This window comes from Chelonoidis abingdonii, chromosome 5 (assembly GCF_003597395.2).
Source record: "Chelonoidis abingdonii isolate Lonesome George chromosome 5, CheloAbing_2.0, whole genome shotgun sequence".
Lineage (NCBI taxonomy): Eukaryota > Metazoa > Chordata > Testudines > Testudinidae > Chelonoidis > Chelonoidis abingdonii.
Window position 1 is genome coordinate 12,966,777 of NC_133773.1, and position 22,893 is coordinate 12,989,669.

The 22,893-nt window shown below is 41.8% G+C and overlaps 1 protein-coding gene across 1 annotated transcript in view; it reads left to right on the forward strand.

Moving 5' to 3' along the window:
* Positions 1-22,893, forward strand: part of ADAMTS3 (ADAM metallopeptidase with thrombospondin type 1 motif 3) — a 212,538-nt gene that overhangs the window by 173,932 nt on the left and 15,713 nt on the right. The window contains exons 6-16 of the mRNA XM_075066075.1: positions 2,855-2,938; positions 5,780-5,936; positions 9,035-9,140; positions 10,168-10,311; positions 12,651-12,783; positions 13,219-13,332; positions 14,426-14,571; positions 15,560-15,735; positions 16,884-17,017; positions 18,088-18,211; positions 22,678-22,758. Of these exons, the coding sequence (XP_074922176.1) occupies positions 2,855-2,938; positions 5,780-5,936; positions 9,035-9,140; positions 10,168-10,311; positions 12,651-12,783; positions 13,219-13,332; positions 14,426-14,571; positions 15,560-15,735; positions 16,884-17,017; positions 18,088-18,211; positions 22,678-22,758 (1,399 nt within the window). The remainder of the gene's footprint in view (positions 1-2,854; positions 2,939-5,779; positions 5,937-9,034; positions 9,141-10,167; positions 10,312-12,650; positions 12,784-13,218; positions 13,333-14,425; positions 14,572-15,559; positions 15,736-16,883; positions 17,018-18,087; positions 18,212-22,677; positions 22,759-22,893) is intronic.

Sequence of the window (22,893 nt, forward strand, 5' to 3'; positions counted from 1 at the left end):
TTCTTTAGGAACATGTCAGAAGGATCCTCCACGGGTTAAAGTGCTCCATTTTAAAATGAGTACGTTTCTCAGACCTGAAGAAGAGCTCTGTGATAAGCTCGAAGGCTTGTCTCTCTCACCAACAGAAGTTGGTCCAATAAAAGAGATTACCTCACCCAGCTTGTGTCTCTAATATCCTGGGACCAACACAGCCACAACAGCACTGCATATATTTTAAAGGATTTAGCATTTCCCAAGCTCTAGGGAAATGGATGATGCATCCAAGAATTAGTGATGGGACAAAGCAGCCTCTGATCTGTAGGGGTCTAGGTTATCTCTCACCCCCAACAGTAATGTTAGAAAGAGATTGGTCTCTCATGGGTATTTGGTGGCCTGTAAGAAAACTCCACTTCCTAGAGAACTGGTTTTACATGACTTAAACCACTGCCGTGCTTGGCACTAGTTATTACTCTTGTTGACAGACTCGACAGAAAGGTCAGGCACTCAGACTAATCTCTCAGCCTTCCAGGTGTGTCTTCAGGTTAGTTTAATGTACATTAGAGGGACACAGGGAGGAGATCTTGCACTATCGCAGGCTGTGCTGAATCTATATTGTAGATAAATACAGGTCTTGCATCTCCAGGTCAATCAGAACTTTTCACCAGTACTAGAGTCAGCAAGAGGAGGCCTGCTACCTCCTGGCATAAGGGCATGAGTCACTTTTTGTTTCTTGATTCCTTGAGTGTTCATCAGCTGGTGCATTTATCAGTGATTGTGAAACTAGGACACTTTCTTTGTTCCACTACAAAAATCCATTGTGGGGAGTTACAATATTGCACCTTGTCAGGAGAGAGAATATGAGAAATAAATCTCTGAACTCCTCAATAACTGCTTCATAAGACAGGTGGTGTGAGTTATGTAGATTGCCAACAATTCATTCTCAGCTGGTCCTAAAAGGTCTTGCTTTTTAGAACCACATACTGTATTTTTGAGCCACATCCCACAGACTGGACAACGCTGAATGGCACTCTTTTCCCCTGTGCAAGGAATGTCTCTTTTTAGCCTGACTATAAAAACCTCTTTCATTATGTACAAATATACCAATCTCCTTCTGAGCACTGCTATTTATTTTGCGTCAAGTTAGTCCATAACATATTATTTATTTCATATGAGGAGGATGAGTAACTCATTTATGATCTGCAGATGTTCTAACCCATAATTTATACCTGTGGGAGAAGACTTCCTTTGACCACCTCCCCCTACGTTTCCAGACATACCCTTGGTTCAGGAAAAAAGATGATTTTCACCCCAATATAATTCTTGATCCCTTTCATGACACATCCCCAAATTTTTGTCCTCTTTTACCTTTAACCTTGAACAGGAGTGTTAATTTCTTCTAAAGAAATGATTTGGGCAAAATCCTGCCCTTGAGTGCAGCTTCCACTAGAGTCCTCCAAGAGCAGAATTTGGCATTTTGTGCAGATTCATAAATTCCTTTGCAAAGGGTGCTTAAGAGCAATGCAACTACTTCTTCCCTGTGTAATTTCTACTGCCTTTTGGAACTGGAGTCTTGTGGTATCATGAGATTCACTTTTGGATGGGTGTTTGCCACAGGTGCTGACTTTCATTTTTTTCAGGTGGATGCTCCGTCCCCACTCTGCCCTGAGGTCTACCCCCATCCACCCCTTCCCCCAAGGCCCCACCCTCACTCCGCCTCTTGCTGTCCCTGCTCCACCTCCTCCCCCGAGCACTTGCTGCTGAACAACTGATCAGTGGGTGGCTGGTGAGTGCAGAGTACCCACTGTTTTTTTCTGGGGCTGCTCTGGTCCCTGGGGCATCCACAGAGTTGGTGCCTATGGTGTTTGCGTAGATTTACAGTTGTTTTGATATAGTAGCTCATCTTCCAAAATCATAGAATCATAGAAGATTAGAGTTAGAAGAGACAACTAATCCAACCCCCTGCTCAAAGCAGAACCAACCCCAGCTAAAATGCGTAGATGTTGTATGTTTTTGTACTATTAAAGGATTTTTAAATGGAACATGTTGACTTAGTGAAATGGAGGCTATTTCAGGGTATCAGTGATAGGCCAGCTGTGGTACAGTACTTATGCCTCTCCCTTGGCAATGCTGTTGACTTTAAAACTTCCAGCTGAGAATTTCAAAGCCACTTAGGGGATTTGGAAGTCCTTCTCCCATTGAGTTTAAGCTTAGTTTGCAGTCAGCAGGACTCCTCAGACCCTTCAAATTAAGCACATACATAAGTGTGTGTAGGGTTGCTGCCTAGTTTTTCATGTCTTTCTCCAGGAGGAAGCACATAGTAAGCTGAATCCTGAAGTATTTACTGAGGGAAAACCTCACGCAGACGTTGACAAGATTTGCTTGAGTGAGGTTTGTGGGCTTTGGCCCGTGGAGTGTAGAATTTTAATAAAGTGCATTTTTTTTAAATAAACGAAAACACACAAGCTTTTTCCCAACTCACGTAGTAATCCAAAGCATTTGACCTCACTGATAATTTACTTCAATGAGACTCCTCACATGAGTAAAGTTAAGCATGTGATTAAGTGTTTTCAGGTTCAGAACTTAGTAAAGTCATTTTTTTTTTTAAAGAACAGTTTCACTACGGGCCTGATCCAAAGTCCATTAAAGTCAACTGTAGTCGTCCTATTGACATCAGTTGGCTTTGATCAAGTTCTCTATGAGAAGGTTTGTTAGAACTGCAGTTATAATGTGCATGGAATCATTTTAAGACTTTAACTCTACTTCCTTATGAGCAAATATAACTCTATAAGCGTGAGAGTTATAGAATATATAAGCACTTTAATATTCTCTCTATATGATTTGTTTTATCTATCTTTTATTTTCCCCTCATTCTTAGGTGAATGAAATTTACCACGATGAATCCCTTGGTGTCCACATAAATGTGGTACTGGTACGAATGATAATGCTGGGATATGCAAAGGTAAAAAGGCATTTCAGTGAGTTCTGCATCTTAATCTTCACAATTATATTTCATTGTCAGTTAATTTGGTGCTGGTGGGTGCTGCTGGAGTGGCAGCAGTGGAGACGAGAGTCCAGCACCGCAGGCAGTAGCAGGGCAGTTTCTGAGAGCTACTTCACCTGTTGGTCTCAGCCTAAATCTGGTGAATGCTCTTCTCTAAGGCTGCGGACAAGAGCACCTGTTGTGATGCTGACACAACTGTCCTTGGTGCCCCTTCCTGACTCATTTCTCACCAAATGCCAACAGCTGGAAGATGAGGGTAAATTTTCTCTCTACCAAGCTGGGAGGATGTAAGCCAATGAAATGCTCCTTATGCAGTATATCCTTCTCCAATGATACCAATCCGCTTTGTTTAAACTCTGCTTCACAATACATATGCTGGGCTTGATTTGGCCTACATGGTGGTGGGGGTTTTAGTCTGCATTCTCCTTAATACTTGGGTGGCAGCTATGACTGAGGAGATATGCCCCCAGGAGAGAACAGTCTTCTTGGGAGCCCAGCTGCATGGGAGATTCTCCTAATATGTGTTCTGTCTATGTCCTTCCCTTGCCAGTGCCACCTATTTTAGGGATGGGCACAAGAGCAGATGCCTTGTACCATTGCAGACCCCCTCTGGGCAGACTTTGTTTCATCAGAGTCTGCTGCCTGAGTGTGATGAGGTGAACTACGACTAGAGGCCCCCTGCTGGAGGCCTCAGGGACCTGCCACACCCATCCCAGAAAAGGAGCAGTGGAGCAGCCTAGAGAGATGAGGCGGCCAATCAGGAGGAGGCTGCAAAGAACTAGCCAATCAGAGAGGCTATAGGGAGTAACCAGTGAGGACCCAGGAGGGCCATATAAAAAGGAACTACAGAGCCAGAGGCAGTCCCTTACTGGAGCCAGAGGGGTGCCTCTGGTGTTCCTGGCTGGGCAGAGGGAGCTGCAGCACCTTGGACAGCTCAGTGCTGGCAGAGACTTGGGGGAGTGAGAAAGGGCTCCTGGATGACTGCTGGGCCTGAACACAGAAGAGCCCTGACCCAAGGGTGAAGCATCAGTGAAGGCTGGGGCTTTGGGGAAGTGGCCCAGGGGACTGAAAGCAGTTTAGTTAATGGGACATGGTGGTGCATGACTGCTATTCTTAGGGTCCCTTGGCTGGGACCTGGAGTAGTGTGCAGGCCTGAGTCCCCTGCCTCTCATAGGCCACAGGGGAAGTGGCCTATAATCGGACAGTAATAAACCCCCAGAAGGGGAACTGAACTTTTAAGAGGCCCAGCTGCAGAGCTGTGGCCAGAACAGACCAAGAGGGGAAAACCATTGCCTCCAGGGAGGAAGCCCTCAGGGTACGGCCCAACACCAGAGCTGGGACTATTTAAAGACACACACTTGACCAGAAGGGGCACTTGCGAGTTGTAGATGCCACGCCATTACACTGAGTTTCTGCCAGCAGAAGACCTTAATGAATCAAGCCAATTTCTGTCAAAGCAAATGATGTCGTTTTTGCCAGTTGCAACATGCCAGCATATCCCCGCCATGCCGATAATTAGGAAGTTATTTCCTTTTCACAAGAACAGTTTTTCCCCCCCTCCTTCCCCCGGATCATGCTGAGCTCCTCCATGGTCTTCCCTGGGTAATCTTAATATATTTTACATTTTTTCCTTTAAAAAGCAACCTAGAGGACTATGCAACAAATGCTTATTACATTATTCAAAGACCAAAAAGAAGCATCCGGGTCTGTTCCATGTTTGGTAAAGTTCACATCCTTCCATTTCAATGGGACGTTAAACTTAAGTAGATAAAAAGGCCATTTCAGTGTTTCCTTAAAGGTTCAGTATTATTACTCTGAATATATAGAGCTTGTGTATATAGTGTAGCAGAAGCCAGACAGGACACATAGGGACCAGATCTTCATCTGGCGTACATCAGCCCAGGTCCACCGGAGCTACATTGGTTTGCCCCAGCTGAAGATGTGTCCCATATGTTATCATTTCAGGCTTTCTTTGTAGATTACTGTAGACCAAGCATGTCACAGTACTCTGGTTTGTCTTGACCAAATGGCACATTCTCTTCCAGACACTTAAAATGTAAGCATCTCCCAGCTTTGTGATTAAAATTGCCCTGTTGTAGTAGCTGTATCATGTGCTATGTGTTTGCCCTCCACCTTACATTTTATACAAAAAGACCATTATTTTTATAAAGAATATAAACACGTGTATTGTTTTCTGGAAAGTCCCTTACGTGCAAGCCAACAAACTGGCCTGATTGCCTGCAATCAAACCAAGGGTGCTAGCAGCTGGGAGGAAACACCTTACTAATGATTCTCTCTGGCTGCCCTGATTCCCCAGGATCTCGGCTTTTGTGTAGTCTTTGACATTTGTGCAGAGTCCTTGTCAAATGCCATTGTTCTGATCTGGTGGCTTTTCGCACTCACTTTGCTCAGGGGCAAATGACTGCACAGACGGTGGTGAATCGAGCCCACGTGGAATAGTGTACATGAGTTGTGGAGCAACTTGATAGGGCAAAAGGCTGGCATGAGCTGGGGAGAAGTGAAAAGAGTGATTGCTCAATGCTCAGAGAGGAGCTCCTTGAGGGCTTGTCCAAATGGTATGTGACAAGCCAGGCTGTGAATCTGCAGCGCACTAGCTTGCTGCATACTGACCCGGTGTCTGGACCTTGCGATAGTGCACTAAAAGCTCCAAGGAGTGCTTTGACACTACAGAACCTGGTAGGCAAACCTTATGAGAAAAGAATTGTTTTAAATGTCCTGACGCCAAGTTCAGGGAACACACCACTAAGCTCTTGATTCTAATTTATGACTCTCTTCTAGTCCGTCAGCTTGATTGAAAGGGGAAACCCCTCAAGAAGCCTGGAGAATGTTTGTCGCTGGGCCTACCAGCAACAGAAGTCGGATCTCAATCATTCTGAGCACCATGATCATGCCATTTTTTTAACCAGGCAAGATTTTGGGCCTGCTGGTATGCAAGGTAAAGCAACCAGTCTGTAGCAGAATTCTTTGTTTTTTAATAATGCATGAAAGGAAGGGAAAAGATTTGAAAGTTGTGTTAATTGATCTTTAAAAAAAAATAAGGAGCATAGGTTATGATTCAGCAAAGTGCTTAAGCAAGTGTTTAACTTGAGCATGTGCCTAAGTCAATCCTTGTTCAGAAAAGCATGTACAGAAGTGTGAGTGTACACTGTTGTGGAGCCAGTCAGTTGTTCATCTAGTCTTCAGCAATGGCCAAGGCTAGATTCTTCAGAGGAAGCTATAAAACCCTCAGATTGCTGAGTATGCACTACTGTACCATGGGGAGAAATTACTTCCTGATTTCATCTGAACATTCTGTGTCCTAAAAAATGAGGAACGATAGCCCTTGTCAAACTGGATCATGGTAAAGTTACTTTCCAACGAGTTTGCAGTTTCTAGTAAATAGCAATCCACTTACTTGATGTGAAAAAGCAGGAAATCTTAATGCACTTTGCATTTAGCTTTGTTTTTTCTTGTCATGTCATTTACTGTAGAAGCCTTTTTATAGACTACCTGTCAATGGGTTAATGCCTGTGCTGGTTTTCATTATTCCTCTAGGAGCTAACAGTCGAGGTAACTGGCAGTAAAATAGCAGTATAGGATTTAATCCATGTGACTGCCAGTAACTACAAGCCCTGATGAGAAAACCTGAAAAATGTGCCACTCTGTGTAACTGTGATGAATTTGTCTCTTCTTTCCTTAGTCCATGTGCGCTGATAATACAGAATCTTTTCTCAAACTTTCAATCCAGTCCAAGCATTCATTGATACCTCTTGCACTGTAGTCAGCACTAGAGCTGGGTAAAGGGTTTTTAGCAGAATACTTTATTCAAGTAGTCCTGGGGTGGCTGCATGGAAAAAGCAAGAAGTTCCTTGTCCCCCTTGAATGCTGTTCAAGGACCACTCACAGTAGCAGTCCCTGTGCTGCCTGTGGTCTGAGGAGCATATGTTCTGCTTCTTTTCTGCTGTCCACTGGGGAGCTGAAAACTAAAAAAGGGTGTGGAAAAGGTGCGGGCATGGTCTGCCTGTAGCACTGGCCTGTGGAGCTGTAATCCAGTAAAGGAAAGAAGCCATCTGCAGCATGGCAGGGTACGGTATTTCTAGTGCTCTTCCTGGCATGGGGCATTTCCTCACAACAGCTGTGCGGCTGGGTTGCTTAGAAGCCACAAAGTAGCTAGCAGTAAACTTTTCCTTTCGACAAATTGTCTGCTGACAGATCGTGAAATTCTCAAGCAGGCTGCTTGTTTGATCTATTTTATTAATTTCTGCAGTGAATAACTCTTGAAAGAGTTGTGAAAAGACAGACAATTCCATATCATGGAGGATTTTGAGGTTTCAAAAAATTCGGCTTCATTTGGATTTGGAATGAAAACCACCCTTTTTGAAATGCTCCGCACAAGGGAATGGAGACTTGGCTCTGGGTCAGGCTGCCCTGGAGTTTCCAGGTTCCTGCCTCCCCAAGGAGCCAGGAGCCTCAGCAGGCTGCTGAGGAGTCAGGCAGACAAGCTGGCTGGAAATCAGGCACTTTCAGGCAGGGTAACATCAGAACCAGGCCTGGGTTTTGTCGCAACGTCATTGAAATGGAACCGTCTCCACAGAATGTGTCCATTTCACCAGATTGCCATTGTCTGGCAGAAAAATGTTCCACTGGCCAATTCCCAGCAAGCTCTCATTCTTGCTTTGCAGACTGTTTAAATGGTAATATTGTGAATTTTGAAATCAGATACACAGTTTGCACTGCTTCAATTAGCTACAGTAGATAAGTCACCTGGTGTTTTTTTCTGTTCCCCGGTTGGTTGATGCACATAATTGACGGAGCAAGTTTTAAGTTGTGCATTGCATTGTAAATAGTGTGAATTGTGAATTTTACAGTTGAATACCAATGAGAAATATGATTCCTGTTGCTTAGGCCTTGCATGTATGAGAAATTTCACTGGTTTAACTTAAATTGGGTTTTGAACTAATTTAGGTAAACCAGTGCAAACCCTGTAAGACACTCATTCCAGTTTAACATCAGTGCCATCGTAAGCTAAACGGTAACAAACCACACTTAAATAGAAATAAGATTTTCCATGGTGGCGTTTGCATCAGTTCAACTAAATCTGTTTAAAGTCACTCCTCAAGTTAACAGTGCAACTTTCTCTTGTAGACAAGGTATTAGTTACATATGTTAACCAGTCATGGGGCAAGAACAACTTCATGTGGTTTATGTAATTGACCACTGTGGTGTTAATTGTACATTCCTTTGTAAAATTCACGTTATCGGCTACCACAGCCCCATATGAGTTGAAATACACTTCCAGTACCCATAGCTGTTCATGAACAATGCCCAACTTGAGACACGTTCAACTCCTTTGAAAATAAAGCCCATCATCTGCCCTTCTTAGCTGGAGGTGAGTGCTTACCATTTCTCTCAACCAAGACTAAGGTGTCTCAAGTCAGACTCCCCAAAACTGGAAGACCCAAAACTAATAGGTGCTTTTGAAAAATTTGGTGTAAGTGTGTACGTCTATCCTAATAGATGAAGGTGGAGATTTTCTCCCTTCTGAAAGACTTCAGATGTTGCTGACAAAAAGACAGACAACAAGAAAAGGGACCTAGATTAAAATTGAAAATACTAATATCACCATGACAAAAAAAGCTTTTGCTGAAAACTTTTCCTCCACGTTAGACTGGAACATCATTTCATGAATTTTGGTGGTAAACATGTAAGTGTCTAGAGGACAATGTAGATTCCTAATAAACCAGGCATGGCTTTTAGTTTGTCACACCACTTTAATCTGTGTGGTAGTCATTTTAATGAGAAAAGCTGCAGTGAGTGGAGAAATTGGACATCAAGGCAATAACTATGAAGGAATCCAAGACCATCGCATCAACCTCCTCTCCCACTCAGATAGAGATGGATGTTTGCAGCTGACCTAGCCTCATTTTGCAGCAGGGAAGCATATTGCTAACTACTCCTTCATGGTGGGTTTTTATAGGCAAAAACAGTAAATCTTATGGTTATCTAATGAAAAAAAATGAAGGAAACAAACCCAAACTGTATTGCTCTCAACAGGATACGCTCCTGTCACTGGCATGTGTCACCCTGTACGAAGCTGCACTCTCAACCATGAGGATGGGTTTTCTTCAGCTTTTGTAGTTGCCCATGAAACTGGTCATGTGTAAGTCTTACTATTACAACCTGAGCAACATAAAGCCTGGGGCTTATTCTTCTGCTTGCACAAAATGGTTTTATTCTCATGGGGGCTATGTGCATGGCAAATCTCCTTGCATTTCTTATTCCTTTGGCATTCACAGGAGCTTTAATCAATGAAGAATTAAATGCAGGGCAAAATCTTATCTTGTAAAATTCCATGTGGTGGATTTTTATATCCAAGTCAAAAATGGAAGGCATTGGAATACTGTCTGGATGTATTGCATTCAGCAGTGACAGTGGTTTGTCAAGCGACACGGACTTCTACCTGTTGCTTCACTAAATGCTCTTGTATATTTATCAGATGTGGCATGTTTTGGGGAATTAAGTCTGGAATGGTTCATCCAACAAAATATCTCCTTTAGCCAGCTGGATGAATTAATGTCAGTGAGGGTCTGATTTTTAAAATTAGTAGACCAGGTTCCTCACTCATATGGTAAATGAGTGTGCAAAAGTGGACACATGAATTTGTGAACAAGTGGTCCTCTATTTGTGATAAATGGAGATTTATTTCTATTTGCCTGTTTGTTTTAATATCAAGAAGATAAGCTTGGATCATCCTAAATTTAAGGTTTGTCTGTGCATGGAGTTATTCGGAAATAGCTATTCCATTGTGGCTTAACTAAACTGGAATAATGTACTCTTATTCCAGAATAAGTGTGTCCACACATGGGTTACTGAGGAATATTTATTTTGCTTTAAATTCACAGCCTGCCTTAATCTAAATTAACTTTCAAGTGTAGATAAACCCTTTTGGTTTCTGTTCAGTTAATTAAAAATAACATCAATGAAGAGATGCATTAAAGAAACAATCTTTCAGGAACTCTTTAATGTCCATCCATGGGTATTTTGTCATTAGTACAGAGTCCCATTTAATAGTATTTGTAGGACGTGAAAACTAAATCCGCTATGCAAAGTGTGAATTGTTGAAACCCCATCCCCCTATCCTTTTTTGGTATGAATAACGCAGATTTTGTTGCTGCTCTTTGTTTCAGGCTGGGAATGGAACATGATGGGCAAGGGAACAGATGTGGAGATGAGACAGCTATGGGGAGTGTCATGGCTCCTTTGGTGCAGGCTGCATTTCATCGTTACCATTGGTCCCGGTGCAGTGGCCAAGAACTCAAAAGATACATACAGTAAGGACCTGTTGATGTCTAGTGTAGTTATACATGAAATAACACTTTGTGCCGTCAGCTCACATGCTTCCTTCCACTGTACTCAGCAGAGGAGAGAGAGAGGGAAATTCCAGCACAGACCACCAGGGAGCAACACGATCCCCTGACCCCTGTGAGCTGCAAAAGCTCCTTTCCACAAGCACAAGTGGAATTGGTACTTCTGAGGTTTTGGAGAGATGTCAGGCTGCTGGAAGGATGGAGCAACTCTGTGTGGCTGATATCCTTATTGCAATGCCATCTTCCCCCTGTGGGGTATTGATCTCCCTTGAATGGCATAGTGGGGGCTAGGAGCACATGGCTAATGGCTGCATGGCTGTCTAGGGATCGTGCTGCATCCCGTCTGCTGACTCTTGCCAGAGCTTCAGTGCCTTTTCTGCCCTTTAGACCCTTTCTGTGTTGGGGAGAGGAGTGACAGGCCTACAGTTGTGTATAAGTAAGTGGAGTTGAGATGGATTCATGCTCATGATTTGTACATTTAAATAGGAATTCAATCTTAAAATGTACCACTGCAAATGAATACGCTGCACTTTAACAGAACACCGACAACCAAAACAACAGTTGCATTTCAAGGTACAAAAAATCTCTTACAAAAAAAGTCACTTTCCCAATCTCCTTTCTGGCAGCCACATTGCTTCCATCTTAACTCTTATAAAGAAGCGCTAAGTCAGCAGCAGCAGTTCCTCATAAAGGGCCTGATCCAGATCCATTGAAATCAGTGGGGATCTTTCCAGTGACTTTAGTGGACTTTGGATCAAGTGCCTAGATTTTGCAAACTCTGAAATTCTAGCAAAAACAAAACTCCCTTTGACTCAGTGGGAGTTTGTGTATTTGAAATGATGGCAGGATGGAGCCCTGAAAGCAGAAAAGGGGAATTCCAAAATAGCTGGAGAAAGAGGAAAATCTTTAAATCTGTATATATAAAAGCACAGCAGGATGGAGAGTGATTTTATTGCCATTTTAACATTTTTTCCTTATCCTCCTACTGTTACATACCTGAGACCTCTCACAATTTCCATTCAGTACTGACTCGCTGATTTGAATGGGAGTGTTGCCTGACAGAGAACTGGATAAGGGCTTCACAAACTGCTCTGTTCTTTGCAAACACATCTCACCTGAGACATGACAAACTCACTAAACCAAATATAGCTTACAGATATTTATAAAGAGTAACGTGTAGGTATCTACAGAAAGTGTGTAACTTGTCAAGATTCATAATCGTCGTGAGATGTAGGTACGGGTAACGTTTAAGGAACAATGTATTTATACTGCAGTATGCTTTGTCCTTGGGAGTAAAAAATTAGTCACCAGGGGATAATGTGTTGTGGTGATGGCCCATTCAGGCAGGAGAGAGTTGTCACCCCAACCTGTTTAGCTGGTGATACAGTCCACGGCTCAATTGTTTACCCTTGCACATTACTAGGACTTTTGATGAGAAACCATTGGAGGCCACTTCAAACAATCAGAACCACTTGGAGATTAAAAAAAGGAACTTTACAACAAGACTGGGGTTGGCCCTGTCAGTGAATAGAAACTAAAGGCTGATTTTAGTATAATACAGAGGTGGGCAAAGCTCGCTGTAGCCATTCACTGAGAACACCCATTCTGGAGCAGGGATGTTTTCATGAAAGTTTGAATCCTGGTTCTTGGGGAACTGACCGTTTCTGGGAGGAAAACCTTCTTTAGGAAGTAAGAAAGGTATTTATTCATGTAGACCAGGTTTGCATTTTATGGTTTTGTTTTCTGTTGTAACCATTTGTTTCCACCACTTTCTCTGATTTCTAATTAAACCTTAAGTCTTTTTCTTAAATAAACCTACTTTTGTTTTGTTTTAAGTGCTCAGAAGTGCTGTGTGGCTTTGCAGCAGCAGTTGGATATGGTAAACTGGGATACGCTGCTCCCTTCAGGGCAAAGGATTTGGGATTTCTGTGAATAGACAGTGTCAGGGGCTGGATATCACAGGGGAATGTTGCAAAGGGACTTGAGGACTGGGATGCACCTCTTGTTAACCTGCAAGGCAAAGACATAGCCCAGAGGAGAGTGCTTGAAAGGCTGGTAGTGTTAGGGAGCTAACTCCCAGCCAAGGCCAAGCAAGACTCCCTCACGCTGAAAACAAGGTAACAAGGAGACTCCCAGTCCTGGGTACCCCAAGAACCATCACAATATTATTACCCCTGTTCAGTTCGAGTCCTGTTTTGCAGTGAACACACATTCTAATGGATGAGAACAAGCAGAAATAACTATGTTGGTCGGAAAATATCACTGAGTATTCTCATGGGCTTTCTGTGTTTCTCTTCCCACAGCTCCTATGACTGTCTTCTTGATGACCCATTTGAACACGATTGGCCCAAACTTCCTGAACTGCCAGGAATCAATTATTCCATGGATGAACAATGCCGCTTTGATTTTGGTGTTGGTTACAAAATGTGCACAGCGGTATGTCCACACTGGTTGTGCTAAAGATTTAAAATCATTTTATCTAGTTGCTTTCAACGCTTTTCAGTAGCCACAATTTTGTTGTTTGAGGGATACAAGAGGCAGAGTGTATTGAAACAGCGTAAAGGTGTGAAGTGCCAGTAAAAGGTGTATCCAGACTCATTTAGGACCAGTCCAGGGTTTCATGAAAATATAGGAGCCTATAATACATAGTTTACCAAAAACTGATAGTTATTCTCATAGAGGAACATCAGTGTGGTGTGTTTAAATAGTGGTAGTATTGTAGTCAACTTAGTTTTAACCAGTGAAATAGTTTAGCGAAATGTGATGATGGTTAATGATGATGGTTGATGATGGTTGCTACTATGAGCGGTATCAATAACATGATTGTTAATTTCATTTTATAAATGTCTTGGTCTTGTTAATGCATTTCAGTTTCGAACCTTTGACCCATGTAAGCAGCTGTGGTGTAGCCATCCAGATAATCCATACTTCTGTAAAACTAAGAAAGGGCCTCCACTCGATGGCACAGAATGTGCCCCAGGGAAAGTGAGTATATTATGTTTATTTTAAAATGTCAGGATAGATCTCGTTTGGGGGCTTAATCCCAGAAGTTCTTGACCTCAGTGGGAGGAATGAGGCCAAGGTCATGAAGGAGGAGGAACTATACAATGTGCACGGTTCAAGGCTCATCTTAGGAGCAAGTCAGAGTGTGGTGTACTTTATGAAATGGTGTTGGAAGCCAGCAGATCAAAGCCCAGCCTTAGAGCTAACCTTGCATCAGTGCCATCTTGTGGGCTTTGTGTTACATTTTTGGCGTCGTTTCATCTGAAAACTGCCCAGAAATTAGCAGTGAGAAGCCACTGTAGCAGACTTTGCCCTTGCTCTAGCATTGCAGTAGTTACTCTTAAATGCTTGGTGCTTGCGGTCCAGACATCCTGTGGCTAGCGGACTACTAATGTGCCTGCATTAACTGTTTTTCTTTTAATATCTCCAGTGGTGTGTCCCTGCTTTTAACTCTCATGTTTAATTAGCAGCTAACATGAATATAAATGTTTGTTTAGCAAATTCTGTGTACTTTGAGATACAGAGAAGCTGCTTATGCCATCCAAATATGCCATAGCCAACAGCAAAAAGTGCACTGTCGGATGACTAACCCTCTATCTGAGCGTAAATGGACATTAGAAACAGTACAGTATGAGCAAAAGGTCCTGCGCTGCTCTTTGGCACTGTATCTTGCACACACAAAAATTAAAATGCTGGTGCTGAATGGAGGCAGGCTGGGATGGAGCCAAAAAGAAACAGAGTGTCCAATCAGGTTAATTAAGGGCTGTATTTTCTCCAGCTTTACGTGCTGGAGGAAGCAGGCATACAGCGCACACACACTGCCCTGCACTGCCTACCTGTATTGTGCATCACAGCACAAAGGGTGAGCAGCCTCCACAGGTCTGCTACTCCCCTCCCCCTCAACCCTGTTCCTCCACCAGAGAATTGTGAGTCTGAGGCCTAGTCTGTGCCTAGGACAGTGCATCTACAAGCCACCCTTTACTATGGGCGATTGTTACAGTAAAATCTAGCCCTGAACATTGTTTGTAATGTTACTGTAATTCCACTTTTTTATTTCTCGCCTGGTTCTCCTCAGTGGTGCTATAAAGGTCACTGTATGTGGAAGAATGCTAACCAGCTGAAACAGGATGGCAACTGGGGATCCTGGACAAAGTTTGGCTCCTGCTCACGGACCTGTGGTACTGGCGTTCGTTTCAGAACACGCCAGTGCAACAATCCAATGTAAGCCTGGAAGTCTCTAATGAACTGGCATTTCCTATTGGTCTGGAGTTTTTATAGGAGTAGGATGCAGCATGAATGACATTCACACCTGGGCAAAGGGGCTGCCACCGTTCTGCAGTGCAGCAGAAGTGCACCACATGGGGTGGTGGACACCTGCAGATTGGGCACACAGGGACACCACACACCTGAACTCAGGGGAGCTGGGCTTCATGCCAGTTCTGCACACAAGACAGTAGATTGAGCATTGTGGGGAGGGCATAAGGAGTGACAGGGTTGTGGCTAGTGGGTCTGAGATTACCTGGAGCTTTGTACAGAGGGTGCGCAGGGGCGCCTGTGCTATTCCAGTGATTTGTACGGGCACCACAGAGGGGCTATAAAGCTACAACATCCCCCATCCAAAGAAGTAGACTTTTTATTCCATTGACTCTAACCCCCCGGCAACCGGACTCTCCGCAGGGGGCTGGGATCATCTTTGGAGGGCTCTAGACATTCCAGAAACAAATCTCTGCTGAAAATATCTACATGATATTAGGAGATGTAAAAGAGTGGAGAGAAGGTGGAGTATGGTATCTACAGCCTGCAAGACCTATTACATGACACCTAATGCAAGAATTTTCTCGGTGTTTCAGTGCATTATCTGATTATAAATCAACCATTACTGGTGCATTCACACCATTGCATCTGAAAAAATTCCTGCTTGAGCACACACATGGTCTGTGTGCATGTCTAGTTACCTGACCAGCACACACACATTGCTTTCAGTGCAAATACAGAGCTTTGCAGTTTATTTGTTCTCTCAGTGTTTTTACAAGCTCACCCATTCCAGCTGCCTTTGACAGTTTGGCCCTGAAAAGTAAGATTAACCCTTTGTTGTGGGAAGCTCCTCTGCTCTTGCTGTAGCTGTTTTTCACTAGTGCATTCCATCAGAAAAGCTCCACTCCTGATGTTCAAGGCTTTTAAAAGCTCTTTAAACCTTTTTTCCTCTTAGGCCAGTCAATGGTGGTCAAGATTGCGCCAGTGTCAATTTTGAGTATCAGCTTTGCAGTACAGAAGAATGTCCAAAGCACTTTGAGGACTTCCGAGCACAGCAGTGTCAGCAGCGTAATTCCCATTTCGAATATCAGAAGAGCAAACACCACTGGCTGCCGTATGAGCACCCTGATGGTAAGTGCAGTTACACTTTTGTGTTTAAACCCCATCGCCTGCAGGGATCTCGTTCTGCTGGACAGCACATCGGGAGTTGAAGGTGGTGGTAGGACGCTGCCACTTCCAGAAATAAGAAGTGTTAAAATGCAAGGAGGTGAGAATAAAAAGAGGAAAAATGATGGTCCAGAGTGAAGTGGTGATAGGTGCTGTAACTCCCCTAGCCTACCCCCACCTTTCCCCTTGGTATGGATTTGATTCTGCTGTGTGAGCCAGTGGGAATTGATTGCACTCAGCACAAGCCCGGTTAGGGTTAGGGTGTGACAGGGCTCTACTCAGTTGCTGGAGGGCTCTTCCTAGCACTGATGTGCTTCCCTCCCTCACATCTACAGGACAGTGACAGGTTGTCTAATCATTGCTGCTGCTCTTGTCCACTGCAGCTAAAATTAACAAATGTGCTGTCCTATTGTCATTGCTTTAACGTCTCTTCAGTATTTTCCCCACTTTTCTATACTCCCTCAAACGGAGCCTAGCAGACCTCGTCTGTTATTAACACCAGTTAATCTTTACCCATTTAGTTAACTATAATGAACGATGGCAGATGCAAATATAAAAATTGGATTGTCAGACCAGACCATGTTTTATCTCCTAGAATACAGTTTTATAGTATTTTTAATATGAAATCAGAGGGCATGATATAGAAATATGGTTTGGGCTGGGGGGGTTCAAAGGAACTTAAGGGAGTTAAGTGCTCTTTTGAAAATCCTGGCCTTGATTATTCTGCCACTCAGCAATATCTTCTTCTGACCCTGGCCTTCAGTTGGGATCAGAGCAGATAGCTGCTTTTGGAATCGTTTCAGGGCCAGTTCTGTGCAGTCCTTTCAAAGGGAGTTGGTTTCCATGAGAATTGAGGGTACATAGCCTCTCACAGGACTGGGAACATTACGCATATGAAAGCTAATAATAACAATCGGTGTACCTCAGTTGGAGAGTTGAGCACCAGGCATCTGAATTCAGGCACAAGGTTTCACAGCTGTCTAAGCCTCCTTTTTATTTATACCATACAGCATTCCTGTTACTCATTTAAAACTTTGTGGGGTTTGGTTGTTTTCTAAAGCACGTTTGAGTTGTTGAAAACACACAGTTAACACTATTTCCCTGTTATTCAGCCAACAAAAGATGCCACTTATACTGCCGGTCCAAAGAAATTGGAGATATTGCTTATATGAAACAACTGGCACATGACGGGACTCGCTGTTCTTATAAAGATCCATACAGCATTTGTGTGCGTGGAGAGTGTGTGGTGAGTGACATTTACTTCTGGCTGTTTTGCTGATTGAACAGCGTTGTTGGATAATCATAATTAGAGCTGGCCAAAAACTGTAGTATTCAACAAACAGTGTATGATACGTGTCCCCCAATTTTAATTAAAATCATAGTTATACTACAGGTTTATTTCTTACAAATACTCTGATTGTCTAAATAATTCTTTTTAAGCCAGTTGCTTCTACTGCTTTTTTGATACATTTTTCTGTGTAATAACAGCTTAATTGATCACTGTCCTCTTCAAATATGTTAAAGACTTTTATGAAGAGGACAGGGACCAATTAATTACCATGTCCACTGAAGGTAGGACAAGAAGTAATGAGTTTAATCTGCAGCAAGGGAGATTTAGGTTAGCTGTTAGGAAAAACTTTCTAACTCTCAGGGCAGTTAAGCTCTAGAATAGGCTTCCAAGGGAGGTTATGGAATCCCATCATTGAAGGTTTTTAAGAGCGTGTTGAACAAACACCTATCAAGGTTTACTTGGTCTCACCATGGTGTAGGGACTGGACTTGATGACCTCTTGAGGTCCCTTCCAGCTCTCTTTCTATGAGTCTAAGTGAAAATTAATTCTGAATTTCTCTGTTGCCTGTTCCTTTTTTTACAATCCCTAAGAGCGGGTCTTCACTACCCGCCAGATCAGCGGTTAATGATCGATCTATCGTGTCTAGCGTAGATGTGATAAATTGATCCCTGAACGCTCTGCTGTCAACTCCAGAACTCCACCACTGCCACGAGGCGGAAGCGGAGTCGACAGGGGAGCGTTGTGAGGACGCGAGGTAAGTCGATCTAAGATATGTCGACTTCAGCTACGCTATTATCATAGCTGAAGTTGCATATCTTAAATCGATTTCCCCCTCAGTGTAGACCAGGGCTATGTGTAATCTTAGTAATGGGTTTAATACAGGAATCAGTTCATTGTGTTATTCAATCTCAATCTTTTCAAGTATTTTTATATTTAATTACATCAGTTGTTGGGTGAGCTTTCCTTTCCACCATGATATTTATAATGGAAAAAAAACAAAGCTCCTCTTACTCTCCTCTCTGCAGAAAGTAGGCTGTGACAAGGAAATTGGTTCCAACAAAGTTGAAGATAAATGTGGGGTCTGCGGTGGAGATAACTCTCATTGCCGAACGGTCAAAGGGACCTTTACGCGAACTCCCAAAAAGCCCGGTAAGCTGAGCACTTTCATGCACCCAGATATATTCCATCTTGTCTTGAGTGTTCATTAATATAGACTGGTTAGAAAAATGTATCCTTGCCCACTTAAAGTTGCAAGACTGTATACAAAAATAGTAAGTTCTTTGACAGAAAAATACATACATTTTAAAAATACTAAATATTAATTATTTTTGGTTTTTGAAGGCCCTCTTAAGACAAGTTGGCTAAACTAGAATATCTAATCTAATATCCCTGTGTAGAGCATATTTAGTGGTAAAAATATGATCTTTGCTAAACAAAAATAACATGTAAGGCTAATAGTGAAACATGGAAAAAAGATCAAGTCCTTGGTTAGCAGATTTAGGGCCAGATCCTGCATCATTGCCACCAGTTGGGCCTGCTTTTCAGTTACACTAACATCTCTTTACGCTGCTCTGGCAGCATAAAGGGGGGTATAGGTATAATCATCCCTGCTTTAGCACCTCTTTACCATCTTAGTGTATATGAGAATCAGGCCCAACTGATTTCAGTATTAGAGGATGGGACCTTAATGTGACACATGGTTTAGCATGTTAAGTCTGAACATTTATTCAGGGATGAAAAACACCATTTAATGATTAATATTTATTTTATTCAATGTGACTTTTGCACTTGTTTCCCCCAGAACACTCTGTATTATACACATTTCCCTCTCACCTTTCTAAAGAAAACCATTTAAAAAAACTGGGCGGGGTTATATTTTCTTCATAAGCTTCTCTAATGGCATGTGTACAAATCTAGAGGGTTGTCAATACATGTGTGTTTGGTGTCAAGCTGACTGTTGTAAACTCTCAAATTACAATGCATTGGCCAAGGGGGAAAAAAAATGAACACAACCAAAATTCCCATACCTATTTTTGTGAATGGAATGTACAAGTAGTTTTCAGTGACACCTTTGTCTTTTTTGTAATTTTGGGGGTATGTTTAAAGGCAGCGGATTGAGAGGAAGTGCAGTGTGTGTATGGTAATGATCAATTAGCTGAAGAGAAAAGATGTCAAGGTTGAGAGACACATTCCATCCTCCAATACTCATGCCTGGTACAAAAGCCAGTGGGAGCTGTACTAAGTACAGATGTGTCTCCGTGCATTTAAATGAGACCACCACTTTACTGGGATGTTTCATAGCATAAAGATAGCAAATGGTAATGACTGCTGCACAAATGAGTCAATATTAACAAATGTTCAGCTGTACATAGATGCATCAAGTCAGTTCCAAGTGGTTCAGTTCTTTTTGTAACCAGGTGTTAAAAATGGGAGTGAAATTGTAAGCTCCAACCATAAAGTTACCAAATTAAAGATTAAAAAAGGAAAAGTTGTATGAGTAATGAGGAAATGAAGAGAATATTAGTTTTATTCCTGTATATTATGCAACACATTGTTTGCCATTTTAAGGGTTTTCAAACTGTTTATATTTAGTAAAATGAAGTAAGTGGTAAGCCCTGCCCATCCCCTCGTGGTCAGAGAGAGTAGAGGGAAGCCTCATGGGGATCTGTATCCTAAGTATGCCATGGAGCACTACTGTGCAAGGGTTGGCTGTTCGGCAGCACAGAGGGGTTTGGGAAAGAGTAGGGAGGAAACTGAAGGAAGGGTAGGAGTAGTGTACGTGGGTCTGAACTTTCATAGCTGTAAATGTTAACTGATGCTGGTGAAACTATCTCAGATTTGCACCAGCGTCAGTGATTGCAGAATTTGGTCAATGGCTAGACAGCTCAATTAAAATTAGATGAAAATAAGGTAGTGTACATGTCAGTAACATGGGACAAGGATTCCACTGCAGAATATTTATAAATTATCACCATCTAGTTGGAATATTCTCATTGCTATCTGTTCTCCAGACCAATGTAGAGCGAAGACATTTTTTTTTAAACAAATGATGAGTTTATAAAGCACCTTACAAAACACAGGCTATTTAAAAATGAGATTGTTTTCTCCACCTCTTTTGTTGGCTGGGATGAAGCCAAGACAGATTATGTGGGAAATTAATGTGTGTGTAAGGTATTGACATAGGGAATATACATACAATATCTGAATACACACATGTATTAGAATGGGATGGAAGACAGCACGTTGGAGCCATGTAAGTAAACCTCTGTATTTCTAGAATCAGCAGTAGTTCATGATTTCTGACAGTTACATTCTTAATAATCAGAAATAGAGATGGTCAAAATGTTCCCAGTTTTTTCATTTAAAAACTTATTTTTCAGTGGCATGGGTATGATTGTGTGAGAAAGCCTAAATAGTCTTCCAGGTGTCAAACTCAAATGTCTTGTGGGTGATCAATGTTGTTAAGAGGCTGTTTGGAAAAGGCAGCCAATTATTCAACTCCAAACTGATGTTTCAGTGCTAGCATAACAGCTATTGCTTTACAGTAACTGTGGCAATATAGTCATTAAAAGACTAATTAAACTCTTCCAACAGGGAAACATTTAAGCAAGAGGTGCCAAAGGGAATTCAAGTTGCTGGAAAATGAAATCTGCAAGTATCCAACTTAAAATCACCTACCTGATTGTTTCATTCAAACTTAGGCTCACTTTCATTGACTATTAAAATTTGCTGGATATTTCTAACAATATTTTATTTTAAATGCATTTTGAACTTCAGCACATACTGTAACCATGTAATTTATATTCTGCATTTGTAAAATGCACCTGGCTGACATTATAGTCAATGAAACCGCAAGACTCAGTTCCCAGAACACTAATTAAAGACATTCTATTTAAGGGAAGACAAGAGGAGCATTCAGTTTGCCCAAAGGAGCTCGCAATATTTCCCTCTCTGAAACAAGGGAATCTAGAAATATTTTGGGTAAGTTTCGTCTGGTTGAAGAAAGGTGGGCATCCATAACAACTGCAATACTCTGGCTACAGTTCTCATTTCCAGCTAGTCACTTACACATATTGCAAGAACAGGCAAAGCTTTATGTTTCATATGCTTGATCACTGATAAGTAAAAGGATTGGTATATGCTGCTTGTGCAGATTAGTAAAAACCAGTCATCCATCAGCCTATAATGTTAATTTATATATTCATAGCTCTTTATTTTCTTCACCAGTTTTCCAAGTATCTGTGGTATGCTCCAGATACATGATCCAAGAGCATAGGTGGAACTTTAGTCCAAAGTCCGGATTGTTAAACCTGAATTTTTAAGCTTTTATTTGCTCAGTGCAAATAAGAACTCAACTCTTTCCCCGTCTGTCTACAATGATTCTGCAGTAGGACTGGAAATTTATATACTTTATTTGGAAACTCAGCATATCAGAGCGAGCAAGAGATTTACTTATATGGCATATTTTATAAACATGGATACATTTTAGGAATATGCTGTATGTTAAGACTAAAGATTCTTTGTTAAATGTACGTACATCAAGACAAGCGTACCATTTAAAGTTGTTCAAACTCAGTTAAATTGTAAGCAAAGAAATATGAAAATGCTATGTATTAAAACATTGACAGGCTGACATTTAAATATGATAAAATTTGTTCACATTCAATTCTTATAAACATGTTCTCATTTGAACCCTGTTGCAACGTAACTTCTTGATCATGGGTAGAGAAAAATGTCAATAACTTCTATTGTTTTTTTTCCCCCTTGGTGGAAAGCTGAGAATATTACTCTTTCTGCTGAAACACTGTCCTAAACAGTTCACTTGGGTTGAGAGTTAATTGGAAATTATAGCTTAGAACATCAATGATCATTTTGAAAAGAATTTTTAATTCTAAGTAGCAGGTAGCATCCCAGTAAGGAAGGAGTTGCACCAGTTTAATTTAAGGTGTGATTTTTAAAATTGACCGAAGACCACTTTACTTCTGTATGAGTGTGTCTACACTGGGATTAACATGCTTTAACTTACACATTTTCGGTTCTCATCTTGAGATGCAGTCCCGTTTGAAACAGGGCTATCTTAATGTGAACTAGGCGCCTTTTAGAGCCTGCTAGCAGGCTCTACCTGGGGCAGTTTGAGCACAACATTTTAGACTGATTTACAAGTCATACCGCTTTGGTGCACTTTGCCCTGCCAAGTAGACAACCCCTTTAAAGTTTCACAAAGTTAAGTAAATACACGAGACCTGAACACCTCACAGTCCATTAGGTCGTAAGGCTGAAAGGTGACAAAGAAAAGCAATCAGAAAGGCCTGCTTTAATTCTGAGAAACATAGGAAACACAAATTTTTGCCTGAATTTGTTCATTGTTATGGTCTTAAAACAACATAACAAAGTAAGTGGCTAAGGTTTGTAACAGTCTTTTTTTTCCCCCTAAAAGAGAAAAAAGTGCAAGACAGCCTAATCAAATCCGTTACAAACCTATCTGAAGCTGCTTGTAGGTTAATGGATACCCTCCTCTGCAAGTCGAAGCTGAATAATATAGTGCCTTACTAACCATCACTATTACTTTTTGTTTTCTTCTTTGCTTTCTTCAATGGCTACTACACATGCCAAAGGGTACCTTAAGATGTTTGATATTCCCCCGGGTGCTAGACATGTGTTTATCCAAGAAGACGAGGCTTCTCCTCACATTCTTGGTAAGTGTTTCTTGCCTCACGTTTGGCCCTTGTGCATGAAAGCCAATGTCAAACAATTGGGCACGCATTGGAGAACCTGAGAAATGAGAGAACCATCAAATTAATTGTGTTTTTTGCACTGTACGACAATAACAA